The 16,753-nt window shown below is 47.4% G+C and overlaps 3 protein-coding genes across 3 annotated transcripts; all 3 read right to left on the bottom strand.

Moving 5' to 3' along the window:
• Nucleotides 1-4,635: 4,635 nt before the first annotated feature.
• On the bottom strand, nucleotides 4,636-7,779 carry F4813DRAFT_264844 (uncharacterized protein). Its single transcript, XM_049240303.1, has one exon. The coding sequence runs from the start codon at nucleotides 7,474-7,476 to the stop codon at nucleotides 4,822-4,824; it is 2,655 nt and encodes an 884-aa protein (XP_049102784.1). The 5' UTR covers nucleotides 7,477-7,779; the 3' UTR covers nucleotides 4,636-4,821.
• A 4,644-nt stretch (nucleotides 7,780-12,423) lies between these two features.
• F4813DRAFT_264810 (uncharacterized protein) lies at nucleotides 12,424-13,185 on the bottom strand. The gene has a single exon (XM_049240302.1). The coding sequence runs from the start codon at nucleotides 13,061-13,063 to the stop codon at nucleotides 12,575-12,577; it is 489 nt and encodes a 162-aa protein (XP_049102783.1). The 5' UTR covers nucleotides 13,064-13,185; the 3' UTR covers nucleotides 12,424-12,574.
• Nucleotides 13,186-13,682: 497 nt separating this feature from the next.
• On the bottom strand, nucleotides 13,683-15,690 carry F4813DRAFT_264773 (uncharacterized protein). The gene is made up of 5 exons (XM_049240301.1): nucleotides 15,179-15,690; nucleotides 14,643-15,128; nucleotides 14,500-14,586; nucleotides 14,181-14,445; nucleotides 13,683-14,125 (listed from the first exon to the last, which is right to left on the bottom strand). The coding sequence occupies exons 1-5, from the start codon at nucleotides 15,544-15,546 to the stop codon at nucleotides 14,072-14,074; spliced, it is 1,260 nt and encodes a 419-aa protein (XP_049102782.1). The 5' UTR covers nucleotides 15,547-15,690; the 3' UTR covers nucleotides 13,683-14,071.
• Nucleotides 15,691-16,753: the final 1,063 nt, after the last annotated feature.

The raw sequence follows: 16,753 nt of genomic DNA, 5'->3' as shown, positions 1-16,753 counted from the left end.
GGGACATTCTTGGGAACGGGGTTCCACAAGCCCGAAGTCCAGTCGTCCTGGGCTAGCTGTGATCTAGTGGTCATCACGGTTGACAGCAGTTGTTAGTGTTATATTCCAAAATCTGGCCCCATACTCGGCGCAGACCTTGCCGGTCTGTAGCACCATGTCCCTAGGTACCTTAGGTAGTTAAGGTCCCACAGTTGTGAAGAACAGCGTGTCGGTCGAAAACTTGCTAGTCGAAGCACCCAGTGCTGTGATTCCTTAGGAGGTATCGCAAGTTGAGCACGTGGCGTCGTGTTCGAAGGACGTAGATGCTAACAGCTTAGGACGATTGTCGTTTGGATAAGAACTGTCAAACCCTTGACCTCTAAGATTTTAGTGGGCGTGGTCATTAAGAGCCTCTCGAAATACCGCCAAGGCACGAATGCCTTGACACACCTAACTAACCCACTACATCTGACACATAGTGTCTGCGTGTGACTCATAAAGAGAAGTGGACGTGTTCTTTGAATACGTGGTAAGTCCGGCGTTACGACGATCAGTATCGTATCGTATCGTATCGTATCGTATCGTATCCACCTCGTGTACGTCAACGTTGAGGTTGAGTCAAGGTAAGAACCAGATGGCAATGCAAAACTTTTCCGTCGCTACGCTCTAGGTTTTAAGTGAAAGGTGTCATATGTCAGTACGATTCTACCCATTCACACCTATATGATATCTATTATCATATATGTACACGTATGATTCCAAGCATGTTAATTACTCATAAGCCGGGCATGGCTCGTAGAAAGAAGCACAGGCCTTAGATGACGAGGTCGTCTTCAAATCACGTAGTGTATTATCAGATAGGTAGTTAGAAGATAACACTTAATTGATACTATTTATGAATTAAGAACGTTTACCTTGCTGCATTTGAGGCTCCTATGGTACTTAAGATTCATGTTCTCTTTATGCTACATCAACTTGGGCGGTGTAGTCGGAGTCATCTTGATATGTTGAACGTTTATACTTAAGAAGACACGACAGGGATACGAAGATATAAAGTGATAGGTTCATCACTATTCAGACCATCTCTCATCTAAGGAAGAATGAGTCTTCTCAACTCAAGCATGGCAACTTAATAAGAGGTTTAAGGCATGCTCATATGCTGTTTATTTCAACTTGACTGGCTGAGGATAGGGGAGACACCTACACGCTATAGGTGATATTGGTAAAGGTGACTTCCTTAAACGTAATGTTTTTTCGACGAATAACCCTGCCATCGTTAACAGCTCACGCGGGTATGATATTATATATTTATATCAGGTATCTAATGATAATTCAACTCGTTGGCAAATGACAAGTTTCCTATTTCCTCACTCAGGCCCCTTCGCTTATACTCATGGTACATATTATACCGAGTACGCGGTAGATATCGCCTCTGAGTGATGTAGTTACGTCTTAACTTTTACTATATAAAGAGATGTTAAACTACCCAATATATGTCGAGCGCGCTTTTCATGAATATCTATCAATATGAGTAACCTACTCGTCTATGCTAGCGAGTTCTAAAGAAGAATTTAATAACTTACTCCAACCGGTTCAACTTTATCATGGCACTGATTGATGGATATGTGGCCTTCGGGAAGTAGTCGGTAGTAGTGGTAAGTGATAAGGTAAACGTAATAAGTCACTCGCTAACATACTTAGGAGCTATAACTACTTGTGGGTAAGAAGATAATAAGAGAGGTGAACGTTATTTCTCATATCCTAAACAATAATATAACACCTTTGACTTATTCCCTCGATCAAATGAAACTCGACGTCACGAGCCAACGTCTAGTATTGCCAAATACCTTAGGTAGTTATCCTATAATGGCTGAATAGTACACACTTACCAGCATCTGCTTATCAGGAGGTTAGGATATAGCTGCTAAACCCTCTCTAAGACCGCCTCCTCGTGCCAAATGGCTAGGGCTAAGTAACCGGCGGTACACCACCGTGCAAGATATCGAGGGAGAAGGGATAGGAGTAAGCGTAGTGTAGTATAAGAAGTATTGATAACCACGGCATGAGTCCAGTCGTTTATAGTTTGATACATCGTCCTAAGATGCCGCTTAGGACACGAGACGTCTAATAGATCTGTATATACCTTCTTTTAACTCAGCTAGTCATGCTATTCAGTAGGATACCGATCCTAGACACCTATGTCAAGTCTAAATACCTATAAAAGGCCTTTTACTCTTATTCAGATCCTATAACTACCTACCTACCTCACAAAACATAACTTGACTGATACGAATACGTACACCCGAGCCCGGTCGGAACTGCAACCCGGTCCTAATTACTATAATCGAATAAACAGCCGAATTAATCCAACGCCATACCCCCACAGCCGTCGAAAATACGCAGTAAGTACCTACCCGCCCGCTCTTACCATACTCGGCCGAGTCCCGGTCCGTTGCGGCTACGGAACAGGATCCGACCCGGTGAGAAGGTACATCGTACGGGTCTCGACAACACCGGGCCGGTAGGGGCTCGCAAGTAGGCCTTCGGATAGGTACCTGAGTCCTACATACCTATGCAGGACTGTTTTTACTTAGCTACCTGCCTACCTATATATCATATATCAGTTAATTAATCGGTCAATCAATTTACCAACAGCCAATGCATAGGTAGCTATATAGTCCTAGCCCAAGTTCTAGATCAAGTTATTTTATCTTCCCCGTAACCGAATCTAAACTATATAACATTAACCTAGGTAGGTACCTACATAACAATATTTCCTTCTTGTACACCAACGCACATACGTATCGCCTTATTGATCCTATCACATTTCTAATCGTGCCGCATCACATTATCACATCGCACTAACTCAGCCTTTTTTTCCACCTTTAGCCTCTTTTCCCCATTCCCGTTCCCGTCCCCGTCCCCGTCCCCTTCCACCTTGGGCATTCTACCTGATCCAGCCCATCCCAGCCCCAGCCCAGCTAGACTCAGCCTAACACCAAATTGCTTGCGCCCAGGCGTCGCACAAACCGCCATGCATGAAGAAGAGCGGGAAGGAACCGCAGCCCACGTTGTCGAAACCGGCCTGTTCGCGTGAGCTTTGTCTACTTACCTACCTACTTACCTCGCTATTACCATGATAGCTATAGCAGCAGCTAACTACCTACCTAAGCTATAGGTCCCTATATCTCACCTACATGAGCCGTAAGCTACGTAAACAAGAAGGGTCGCACAGAGAGGGTAAGCGGCTACTCACACACTTACATACATACATACATACATACATACAACACAACCCGCCAAGACCCCGTCTACGCAGGTCTAGACTTCGCTCAGTCCCCCGCCGGGTTCCTGCAATGAATGCCATGCTATGTATGTATGTATTGCCCTACGTACCTAGGTTAGGTAGGCAGGCAACCTCCTAGATACCTTAGGCATATGCAACTCGCGTATATATCTACAAGTATTGGACGACCAAGTAAGCGAGACCGAAAAGCCAACCCCGTCTTCTCTATTAGCCCGCGCCTTGCGCCCACGCGGCAGGCAATAGATACATCTATATACCCAATCTAGGTATAGTTATAGGTATGTATGTATGTACATATGGACAAGATAAATAAATAAAACAAGCGGCTCGCGACCCGAATGTGGATATAAGCCGCGAGCCGAACCCGAGCAAAGAATGGTCGGGCGGGGGAGAAAAAGACCCCTTGCTATGTAAGAACACACATACACACATGTACATACCTACATACATCTGACCAAATCGAGAGAGAAGAGAAAAAAAGAGCCCCGGCCACGTGCGGATGGCCATACATTGGGTACCGTTGTAAATATCGGAACTACCCCTAGGTAGTTATTGTGCGGAATACTTGGTTCCATGCTTTGCTGCACGCGGCCGATATGTAGAGATCTCGAAAAGACGCCGGTGTATCTTTCTCGATTCTAAGGTCCATCTAAACGAATCTCCCTTTCTTTGCCGGTCACAACTCGCACAGACACGCCAAGTACACCGAAGTACTCTACTCCCTTCTACCTATCTACATAGAAAATGTCTCGCACGTAAGACACGGCGCAACCACTTCTGTCATGCAGTCGTATTGCCCCGCGAGCAGAGACGCACTGTCTACCTCTACCTCAACCTACCTACACAGCTAACCTAACCTAACCTAACCTAACCTAGCTACGTCTTCTCATAAGGCGACCGGCCGGCACAGTAGCGTGCGCGCATGCCCTCTTATCGTGATTCGCGCAGGTATCCTGCTCCTACCGAGATAAGCTCGTGGAGTCCCATGTGTGCTAGGTAGCTACGTACATATGTAGAAACCCCTGTCTATCTGCTCTCCTGCTCGCTACTCCACGACTAGTTGTCGTTGTTGTTCGACTCATCTGACCGCCGCTCACCGGCATCAAATGTCGTTTATTATTTACTTTTTCGGCCAATACTCCGTACCCTATCCACGCATCCATCCCGCAACCATGCTTCCTCAGTCTTGCTAAGGTAGGTAGGTATCTGAATACATCGCTGAGATATGTACATTGCTGAGCACACTAACTGAGCTGACGGGCGACGCGGGTAGCGGGATGGCGTCAAGGTTTATTCGAGGCACACCCTATCCGATCATCCATCTAGTGCCCCGTAACAGATTGCACTGTGAGGAAATGTGCTAACTAATCGCCCTTGTAATTGCAATCGTGAAGATCGCCGCTAAAGAATGTTTCATACCATGCTGACGCCAGCGAGCCGTCCAAACGAAACCCATGGCTGAGATTTGGCGTACGGCGGAAAGCCACCGAGCCATCTGAAGCAAAAAAGCTAGGGATATAACGGGGATTGCGATATCACCTCTTGATGAGTTTATATTTACCCCCCACAATTTCGAGTTCGCCGTCTGCTATCTTCTCCCCGAGGAATTCTTGCAGCTCCTCGTTGCTCCACGGAAAACCGTCCGCGATCAGCATCTTCATCATCATGGAAATCTGTCCGAGTGGCATGGCGGGGCTGGAGTTCGTCAGCATGCCCGTGATGAATTGCCAGTATACTTGACGCTTTTCTTTCTCCTTCTCGCTCATTCCGGTCTTGGCCTTACGCGGCGTCGCTGGTCCTACATCAACAGCACCAGGGTTTGGGGCATGTGCCGCCTGGAGTGAAGAAGGCTGCTCGGCATCCGAAAGGCGTTCGATGACGACGTATGTATTGTCTGGGAGCCTACGAAGCACTTGCTTCTTTTCCCAAAAGTTAAGTGCTGCCGTGAGAAGGTCTTCGTCCATCTCAAGCTTCATCCATAGATCGTCGAAAGTCCAGCTAGGAGAGTTCTCCTCGCTGAAGGCGTTGATGACGGTTGCTTCGTACGTATGAACTCTTTCCGAAATTGTCCGGTCTTCGAGCTCCAGTTCCACTGTCGCCTGACCGAGATGATTAAGCCACTTAATCTTACGCGATGGTTTTACATGTTCGAAAATAGTTTCGTACAGTTTCTGCATTTCCGTAACGCTAGAAGGTAACACGAAGCGCTCTTCTCCTACTTCAGGCCAGTAAAGCCGCGATAAGATTCGTGCATGAATCGTCCAGTCTCGACTCGCATTATTTGGGTGGTTGACCGCTCCGCGGTGGATGACACCATCAAGTCGTGCTGAGTCTTGAATATCCTTGATCATCACATCGCAGGCTTGTAACGAGGACTCCCCGAAGCGCTTTTTTAGTAAGTCAAGCACGCCTACCTCCTGCTTGAACCCTGTCTGCTCAGACAGCAGCCGTTCGCCTATTATGCTTTGGAATTCTTTGATAAACACTTCCGGCGAGCCAAGAGCGCCAATAAGCGTACCGATAACATCCTCAGATTTCTGTCTCCTATAATTGGAACCCGCATCTACTGGAGCAGGGACCCAGTCCAAGTCATCCCACTCTTCGGTTTGGCGTTCAGTGCGATACCGGTCAGAATCTTGCAGTAGTAGCTCTACTAGTTCGATAAGTTTCGTATTGCGAGCCTCAGAATTGACTTCTTCTTTATTAGCTAGCAGACCCGTAACAATGATGCGGACAGCATCTTCTCGGGTACATAGATATAGCTGCAAAGAGTAAGCTACTCGGTCTAGGAGCACTCTCGAGTGATCCAATTTGTGAAATGTGCGGATCATAGCAATATACGTTCGGAGTATATCTAACGTTGAGCGTCCGGCGTGTAGTAAACGTCTCTGTAGGGTGGATGAGAATGCATCTGTGAGCTGCAATCGACGCTGAGGTGTTGTGATTGCGTAGCGAAGATCATCGATCCCGCCTTCGCTATTTGGCCAGCTGATAACAATGTCGAAGAGCTCATCAATTCGAAGCGCAGCAAGCCGCCCGACAGCAATCTCTTTCCACTTCTCTACATCCGACCAGTTGATTTGTATGCCGCTACCGAGTCGGCTAGTGACTTCCACGGCTAATCTCGCATATTGATTCTCAACCCAGTCAAGTAGCTCTTTAATACACTGTGGCTGAATTCTAATACGGGCTGGAAGACGTGCTCCCGTCTTCAAGTCGTCATTGGGGCCCCATACGCCTGCAAAGGTCTCTCGAATATAGGCGATCATCATCCCGTCGAGGAGTTCCGCAAAGAGGACCTGAAACTTTTCGCCAGCAAAGCCGACGTTGCATAGCGATTCTACTAGCTGGTGCAACTCCTTTCTTGCCTTATCTACCTTGTCGGGGTCTATAGTCACTTGCTTGCCTCGACCCGGTACATAAGATACTGTTCCGATACCAAGTAGCGTCTTCATAAGCTGGCCAAGGGTTGATCTTAGAGCATTTATCATGGCATTAGACATCGAGTTTCCAACTATCGCATGTAGATCACGTTGGAATTTCATGAGAGCAAGGTCTGCAGGCTCTTCTTCCATAGCCCGAAGAATTAATGACAGCCCGAATAGATATTGCCTATTCGCAGCTTCCAGAGTCCGTATACTACCTAGTAGGACCTGTGTTTGGTCCGAGTAGCCATCGCAGACAGACAGCAGCGGCAGGACATAGCTCACAAAATGGTGTCGGACCTGCTGTGTATGCCAAGCGAGGATATTCTCGGTACGAGTAGCAAGTGGGAGACGCACGGTCGGACTTAAGACGTCGCGGAGTGCGTCCCGGAACACGCCGTCGTCGGCATCCTGGGAGTTCGGCAGGGCCCCGAACGAATCCTCAGCGGTAACGGAGGGGGGGAGCACAATGCGGGACGTAACCACGTGCCAGGATCGGTCAAAGCGGGTCTGCTGTTGCGCGTGGGATTTCTCCTCGGGCGAAGTCAGCAAGAACTGGGAATCGGCGGCTTTCTGGGGCGTCTGGGTCAAAGGGCCCCCAAAAGTCCGACTCTGACTCTGACTCTGACTCTGACTCTGACTCTGGCCAGGGAACCGCAGCGACGAAGTAGAATACGGTGTAGGCTGAGACACATCGGTCTGAAAGACAGATTGGATGGCGTGTCTTCTTCGCGCGTTCCACTTAGTATCAACATCCGCAGTCATCTCGTCTCGTTGCTATTGTTGTCAGTGGACAACTGTAGATGAGAATTTAGCTGATACATCGATGTACCATAACCCCCCCCTTGGCGGATACAGAAACACACGCGACGGGACGAAAAAAACACTTAGTATGGAGCTTGTAAGAATTATTTTTAGCGGTTGAGAAAGCGTTGCCTCCTAGTCGTCGCGTCGTTTAGGCAGCTAGTGTCGTATGTAGTAGGCAATTTCGAGTTAAGGGCTGACAAGGTTCAATCAGCTTAGGCAAAATCAATGGTTATGGGTTATGGGTTATGGAATCTTTGGGGCGGTTTAGGTAGGCGGTGAAAAGGCATTGCTGTTGCCCGCGGCTATTGCTATTTCATCATACGCATTAACCTAGTAGGTGCGATCATCTTAATGGTCTGTGCGCTATTATAGCGTAGTACACTACTTGGATACATCATGTATTGTACATAAGTACAGTGCCTTCCATGTCTGTTATCAGCTTGTATTTTACAGGGTGCCTCGCGCGGCTGAAGCGTTTATCGCAACATCCTTTCGCATTACCTACCCCAACCGTGCACTTATAACCACCTCTTAACCCTAGAGCGTCTTAGCGTCCTAGCGTACTGTAATTTCTCTCGCCGATACGGATGTCGCATTGGTACAGTATATACCAGGAGGTAAATAACATAGATGCACTAGCGATAAGGCCCTGTGATCGACATTCTACTTTCGCTCGTTAATCTTAATCTGAGAAACTTAAAATACCTGACGAAATTAGAATGCCTGATCTCTCTCCCCTTGAAAGCTTCTGACACCATCTTTTAATACCACTCTTACAACTACGTAGTAGGTATTATAGATATTTGATGCATATCAGGACTAAGGAGAATTCCGGGTATAACTAGTTAATTAAACTCGTCCAGAGTTTACACACACACACACACACACACACACACACACATACATACATACACACACGGGGTTTTAAGAGGGGAAACTATAAGCTCGTCACCCCCGGCTCTCCCCTCTTTTCTAACTATGGTGCTATGGTAAGCAAAGAGGGCGACTCTGGTTGACTGCGGCGTTGACGAATAGCGAGCCAGTCCCACACTGCATGCAAGTCGCATTGTGGGCAAGAAACGTGCTGCGGGGGCACACGAATAGAAACCACGCATCGAGTCGGCCGGTCAGCTTGGCCACGCACCCCTCTAGCGTTACTACATACGGCGCGGCGGCGCCTCAAAAGAGGTACTCATAAGTATTTCCCAGCCGCTATGTATGATAGGCATTACCTACCTACCTACCTACCACTTAGGTATGTACGTGGACTCCCCCCCTCTCGCCCTCCCCCACTTGCAACATGAAACAAGGTACGACGGCGCAGATCTGTCAGACGCAAGCCATACGGCCTTACTGCGTTAAAAGCTAGGCTTGAGGACGGCTGAGTGAGTAAGATGATTTAGGGCTGACATAGGTGGTTGCGCGAAGCCAATCTGTCCCGCCTTTGTGAATACAGGCCTAGGTAGTAATAAGTTAGATATCGTTTAGTGATATAGCCGATTTTGGGTAAACAATACGATTGGTTCCAAGTCGTTTGGATGTACCAGATTAGGTAGTGTCTCACTATACGATACCTCTCTATATTTGTCGCCGCGTATATGCGTATGCGTGAATTATCTTTTTCCTGTTTGGGAATCGTTTGATATATCGTACCAAGTTTATATCGTACCAAGTTTACATCAAGTATAAATCATGAAATTCGTGACAGCTGCCCGAGGTCTAGGCCGGCTACTTAGTACACCTGACCACTTGACCAACAGCTGCTCAACTCCTTTAAGGTACGGATATGTATAGTAAGCGCAGAAGACGCAGGAGAATGTTCTTTTGGTTACATTCGAAGTCAAGCTAACACTCGCCTCCCACGTTCGGCCTGCAGCTTTCACACGTGTAGGTCAGGTGGTTCGGAGCACGTTGGACCGGGGCTGTCTGCGAGCTTTAAAACCTGACAAGGCCTTGCAGTGTAGTAATCACCACCCACCCAGAACCGTTTCAAGAGCTGCACTGCAACCAAAGTAGCTCTTGGTGGTCTAGTTCACAAAACCGCGTGGTTGGTCGCCAACGGCCACTCCGTAAATCGTAAATCCGGTACTATAGTCTATGTACATTAGGTACTTTTAGTTGGTATGTGTCGGCTACATCTTCCGTCGTACGTCCCGAAGAACCCGATCGTACCCCGTCCTCCGTCAAGCGATGCGGCGCGGGAACATGTTAGTACGAAATTAGCATGCGGTTCAGTCGTATGGTAAGGTTGGTTAATCGAACAATAATTCCAAAATTGGGTTTGAAATTAGCTCGCACAACTAACCTACCATCTTTTATCCGAATCCGAATCGGCGATAATACACTACGTGCTGTAAGTATACGGCGCAGCCGAGATGTTATGCTTTACAGCTCACGACATAACGGGCGAGAGCGACGCTGGCTTAAGATTGCTCGATGTATCGGTAACATCGTTTTGCCGGCCAGTGCAGCACTTGCAAGCGTTTATTAAGTCCCTATTCTTGGCACATATAGTAGTAGTAACTTCGGGGCTGACAGAAACATTATACTATGATATCTATCCATCGTCTTGAGATAAGCATACTATCCTGGTCATCGATAGGGGGGGCGACATCCGTTGAGGCTCGTAAGTCCATCATACGGAGATAATCGCGTACCCCACGACCCCCATTGCTTCGTGAAACCGTCCGCGGCCTGTAGCGCTGCGGAGTGTCCGATGCTGTGAGATGGTGACACAGCTTATCAAACCGGTCGTTTGGTAATGACCTACCTTTTAACTCCTAGATCGATATATTGTTTCCTACATAGTACCTGTATCTGCTTTTTATACGCGCATGGCTGTACCTAGTATATTTTCTACCGCGGTCCAGGGGAGCTGGGATGCTTGCCTCTTTGATAGACTACGTAGGTAGACTACATGTAGTTTTGCAAACTCGCAAAGGAGATAAGACGGATAGCTACAGCGAGCCTCGGCGAGTCCCTAATTTCGTTGTTATTGCAGTTGTACAGACCTGAGACCTATACACCGAGCAAGCCACGGACAATTTGGACATCGGAATTTAGGAGAATACCTGTCCCCATTCGCGGAAATTCGTACTCGGTTAGACCCTGACATCATCTTTTGCGTTCTTTCTCAGGGAGGCAAGGGTAAAAATTGTTGATAGTTGGCCTGCGAGACCGCCTCGCACACCTTTTACCGGATTAGGTGTTTAAGCAGCCGACTCATATCCACATCTTGCCTATCATCCAATAAAATTAAGCTTATTGCACAGACATGCTCATATAGCAAGTCCGCTTAGGACCAAGATTCCGGCGCGAAGTCCCGGTGACCGTGTTCGGCATTAATTCAAGGGTCAGTATATAAAGAGAGATATTCGACGGCGCAGTTCCAGGCGGAGATAGTAAGACCAGATCGTCGGCCAGAATCAAACTTTTGCCATGTTTGGATTGAAGTTTGAATCTCGGGATTTGATTGTGGATAGGTAGTGGCATAACAACGTGATTGTTGTTCATGGTAGAAAGAATAAGTAGGTACCTACCTAACCTACCTACCTAACTTGCCGACTGACCAGCTGGGCCCACAATTGTGTGTACTACCACTGGTTTAGACCAGTATTTTGGTGGGTCTCACTCGTGCTGTGCCTGTCTCTTATCAATTAACCCAACGAATTATGTTCAACGTTTGGTAGGACAACGCTTAGAGGTCGTTTGGTTAGTTTCTACAGACCTTGCCATTTGTTTGACTTTCTTTGCTTCTAACTGTTAGACTATTTTCGGATATGGATACCGAGCAAGCGAGTTGTTAGACCTTGTGACGCCGATAACTGCAAACACCTACCCGGCTTATCGGTCTTCTAAACAAATATCCGCCGGTGTATAATCTGAAGGTACCTACCTAGGTAGGCTAGTTATTAATTTGGGTTGGGGTTTTGTGTTGTGGGGAGATAAACTATATCAAGTTCAATATTATTCCTCTTTCGTTATGTTATATAAGGTACGCATCCTTAGGCCTTCTTAAAAACGTAAACTTACTAAACCTAACCGGTATAATTCTGTTTTAGCGGAGGTAAAGATTTATTTATTTATATATACAAGTTACCCGCGATGGATTCAAGCTTGAACTTAAATCAAGACGATCCACATGGCATTTCATTGACGGAAGGAGCCTTTAGGTTAAGCACTAAGCCCTGCATGTCGACGTTGTGGATTACCTAAGTAAGGGTTAGAGCTACTAGCTCCGTACCGAGGTACCCGATGATGCAAGTATCCACTTTATTAAATGGTCGCCGTTTTCCAAAGCTGAGGTCCCATCATCATAAAATACATGTACACTTTACAACAAGTTCATCGCAATATGTAGGAAAACAAGTCCCCGGGATCTACAGAACGAGAACGAGAAAATACCAGCTTCCATGATCCGCTAAACCAAGGAACCAGCCATACAATCGGTGCACATGCTCTCTTGAAAACGTAGCAACGATCGTCTCCTCAATCAATCTGAAGACCAATGCCGTAGCTCGCAGCCTGCTTCTATTTCTGGCATCATTGCACACAGACATTTATGGCACATGGCTTTCCCCCCTGCACCCCTGGTTCCCCGGTCAAGGCTGTGCTCGCATCGCTTCTCCAACACAAAGTCCACAGTCTCTCCAGGTTCCAACAGACGGTCGGGTAGTATTGTATCCGAGCGTCTTCGAGGGGATCATTGGTCCCCCGGCCATTTTGGTTTATCGAATGGTACTTTACGTAGGTAGGTAGGTAGGTAGTGTAAGTATTCTGCTTACTTGACGATGCACCCACGTAGTCTATCTACATAACCTAGCTTCTAGCTTGCTTTAGTTAAGTAATTTTGTATAGAACACGGCATTGAGATTCGGCCGATCCCACCGCCCGTCAGAAAGCCATGCGTCAAGATCTGGGGCCCCTGTTTGTTGTAGGTAGGTACCTATCTGACGCTGCAGAACAAAAGCTACCTACATTGTTTGTTATCACGCCTTTACGTTTACGTACCTGGGTATAGTTGAACAAGCCAACCCCGTCGCCATATCGTGCTACACTAAAAAGCTCGGCTCGCCATTTCTGATTGTCCGTCCTCTACTAACCATTCGTCCACTATACGAAGCGGCATATGTACGATAGCATCAATTAATTGGCGGGAGGGGGCCCCCGAGGAGCTTGAACGAGCTTTTGCTTTATTAAAACGGGTGCGCGATAAGAGCGATACGAATACCCAGAGGGGGAACACGCACAAATTGGACCTTGAGAACCAGCTGAACCCCTCACGTGGGAAACCCTTGTTTCGGCCGAATGTTGTTAAAACAAGCAGGGAATTTCGAAGAAAAAAAAGGGTGGAATATTCCATCGTTTCATTGCGGTCTTGGCTTGGTAACGGTCGTCCTCCGCTACGACATGGCGACTTTCTAGATGAATGCAATGAATAATGCACCACGACTGGACCTAACAGCACGCAGGGTATAGTGGGTATTGGTGCGATGAGACTATCTACTACTATAAGCAGGCACTCTCGTACGGAATAGGATATCATTCGAGGTAGAGTGTCTCCCAATCTGGAAGCTGACCACGGCTGTATTATATTACATATAGTTACCTACCTATGTATGTATGTAGTTCTGTGTAGTTAGTTCTTATGTATTGTAACGTTATCCCCTGCCCGCCACCTGGTCTACGGCCTACATCTTTGCTGCCTATACCTGATCTATACTGGCCATGGTAGGTCTGTAAGTCTCCTGCAGCTGTAATCCTCCCTAATAGGGAGCTTATCCATGTCTCCCCATGCCTCCCCATGTCTCCCCAGCAACTCTGTCTTCGAGATCATCTTTGGATTTTCCCCAAGTCGCCCCTATCGGGGTATAGTCGCATCGTGCCATAGCAAGCAGACAAGACTTCTCCTAACCTTAACCCGATCAGTCGTGATAGACGTTCGGTCATAGGCAATACTGCATAGGTAGCCAACCAAAGCCAACCCCACGTCATTTGCGCGCACACACAAGTAGTATTGATTGCATGTTAGCGGGGGACTACCCATGTGCGACATGTTTTACCAACTACGGTGACGATAACCTCTCGGTCCCGATCACGTTTGCCTGCTAGTCTCCGTCTAGCAGGTACTAAGATGGTTGGTATTCGTCAAAATTTTATCGTCAGAACATCACAAGTCACAAGTTGCGCAAATAGTGGTTAGAGAAAAAGTGTTCCAATTCCGTTAATGTCAAAAATGTACAGGGTGAAGTGATCAAAGATCGAAAGTCGAACTAAGTAAGACACGATATCGAAAAAGGGGGTATATGCTTAATCTTCCGCGCCATATCCAAAGTTCGTGAATCCCTAAAAAATCATAATCCCATATAGACTCCGTATTAAAACAGATCCGATTGTTTTGCATGCCAGTCGAGCCGTCGTCTAAACCCTGTCCCGCTCCAAACAATTCTCGTAGCATCCGTATTTCAGCCTCGGGATCTTTAACAATCGTCCATCCATCGTTTAAATCGTACAAAGTGCAGTCTGATTTTTATTTTTATTTGGTTTTTAATTTTTAACTGTTTCGCCTTTGCTTGCACTTGTCGTGAAGTAGATGTCCATTGCGAGCCTTCAACATCAGTTAGCTAACGTATCATTGGTAAGGATTCGGGTTTAAAACCTACAGTAGTTCTTGTGAACTCAGCACCACAGTTGGGACATGTCGCTTTAGCAGCTTGTCCCGACTTCTCACGTTGATGTCTTAGAAGGTTGCTGAAGGTTGAGAATTGTCGTCCGTTACAGCCATGTTCCCAGCACTGTGGTTTGGGTCGACTTTGAACGACACGAACGTGACCGGCCTCCTGCGCGGCGCCGCTGCCAGAAGAGAGAACCTGAGGAGCTTGAACAGGATACATCATTCCAGGTTCGTGCATCGGGGGTGACGGGCGACTATTACGATTATTAGAAAGGATATTTTATATATATGCTCATAATTGTACGAACCTGTATTGAGAAGATAGGCTGTGGGCAGAAGGGGGTGGTGGAGGGTAGCCCGGAGAGTAGTTCAAGCCCAGGTAATCGGCAGGTGGCCTATTGAACCAATTATTAGCATCGCGAAAACCGAATCGCTCCATTAAGTAACTTACAACGAAGAAAAGTGAGATGTGAACATTGGCGAGCCGTGGTCGGGAAGAGGTGATGTTGAGTAAGATGACATATATGACCCCGCCATAGTTGTCGGTTCCGCGAGAAGAGATATTTGCGATGGCGCTGTCGAGTACACCGGCACAGGCGACGCAGAAGAAAACTCGTGCATTGAAAGCGTAGGAGATTGAGAAGCAGAGGAGTATGTGCTCATAGCACGGCGCACTCGAGCTGATGACTTTGAATCCCGTCGAACTTGATCTCGCTGTCTCTTAAGTTCGCGCTGCTCTGGCGTCAAGGTGAACCTCGGCGGGCTGGAGGTTAAAGATCGAGAGCCGCTCGGAGGAGTCATGCTGGCATCGGAACCATGGCCAACGGAACTTAGATCGTGCCCTAATAGATCAGGACCCGACTCGAGAACCGGCCATGTGTAAGAGGAGCGGGGAATCCCCATCTCCAATCTAGGGTCGAAAGCTACTGCTACGGTACTGTTCATCGTGAGCTCCAGTCCTGTGATGACCTTACTAGGAAAACTCACCTCATTATGGATGTTGTTGGAGGTAAAGAAGATGTAGAAGGGGAAGAATCCCGGACTGGATCGACCCTTAATAAAGGTGTGTCTTGAGATTGAGATTGCCTCTCGTTCCACTCAGCATCCAAAGTGCCCTGAGAAGGTAGAGCTGGATAAGATGTATGGTCTGGTATAAATGGCGCAGAGCGATGAGGGGTATTGGTATAATGCGGTTGGGACCCTAGCGAAGATGCTGGTTGACTATAATGCGAATCGACGAGGCCTAAGTTGCGAAACCCTGCTGTCGTCGAAACTGCGCTGCTAGCTCTTGATCTAGGTAGGTGTGAGTAAGAATCTTCGGAATCCCGTTCTAATCGAGAGTAATGATCCATCATAGCAAAAGAATAACGTCTTGTCGAGCACCGAATATAGTAAAAAAGCACACGTACAGTATCACTACGTCTGTAGTCGGGATGAGTTGGTGTATAAGTTATCGTCGGCTGGAATCGAGATGGGAAGGCGATCCTTATGACTTATAAGAACGATAGAGGCCAAGCTGTTTCAGAGACGAATATGAGAATAGCTCGAGTAGGAAGACTTTAAACGGCTAGGTTTGGGTAAGCGTTTTGTATCTGAGAATCTCAGCCTCAGTAGTCGCGATGGCAGGAACATCGAGTGCTTATAAATTTATCGAAGGCAGTACCTTGGTGGAGCACCTCTGGCTTCGACCTTACGTATTGTATGGTGCTGCGTGGGAGAAGATGGGAACCCTTGTCAACAGCGATGTGTACAAGAGAGTACATCTCATAGTCAACGCCGTAGAGCTAGTACCTAGCTACATGGGTGTTCTAGTCGAAAAGGCGGGTACGACGTAAATACTATGTAAGGCAGGGTGAAGAAGAAGTGGGTGTGGGGTGCGACGAGGAAGACCCTGTTAGACATACATGGCAGAAGTACCTCGCCTGTCCTGTGGATCATTTCTTCACCACCTGGTCTGTCCTGGATCGACCGGGGCTGATACGTACATATGTAGGCACATACATAATACATAAACGGGAGACGGGGAGAAGACCAGGGTGGTGAGAGAAGAGCGGGGGTCAGAAGAGAAGATAGAATCGAGGAGACAGATGATAGCAAGCTGGGCAGATTATGTTAATTCGTGTAGGGTATTGTACATACTAGCATACCCCAGCGATCTGCTGCTTGATCAATGTTTGGTTCGACGAGGACCTACATAGCAATTGATCCCAGACACACACATATTGTCACCTCGTCACCTCGTCAGGGCCGTAACGGCTGCTCTGATGACAGGGGTAGACTTTTAATCGCTTGGTTCCTGACATCTATAACGTAAGTAAGCATAGCATAGCATAGCATAGAGGGGTAAAGTCAGCGATAAGGCGGCATGCGCGCGTTGCGAGAGTTGCATGAAAGGCATATACCATAGGTATTAGAGCTACAAGAGTCCGAGATGGGGATAGATCCACGACCAGAGGCCAGAGGGGTGTAGTTAAGCCAAGCGCGGCAAGACCTAACACGGGGTAGGGTGGCTTTGGTGTTTCTTCGCGGAGAACGTAAGCAGGCAGTGCCAACTCTGTGACT

The sequence above is a fragment of the Daldinia decipiens genome (assembly GCF_022478715.1).
Source record: "Daldinia decipiens strain CBS 113046 unplaced genomic scaffold F4813scaffold_5, whole genome shotgun sequence".
Taxonomy (NCBI): Eukaryota; Fungi; Ascomycota; class Sordariomycetes; order Xylariales; family Hypoxylaceae; genus Daldinia; species Daldinia decipiens.
Note: the sequence above shows the minus strand (reverse complement) of the source record. Positions and strands in the feature narration are given on the sequence as shown.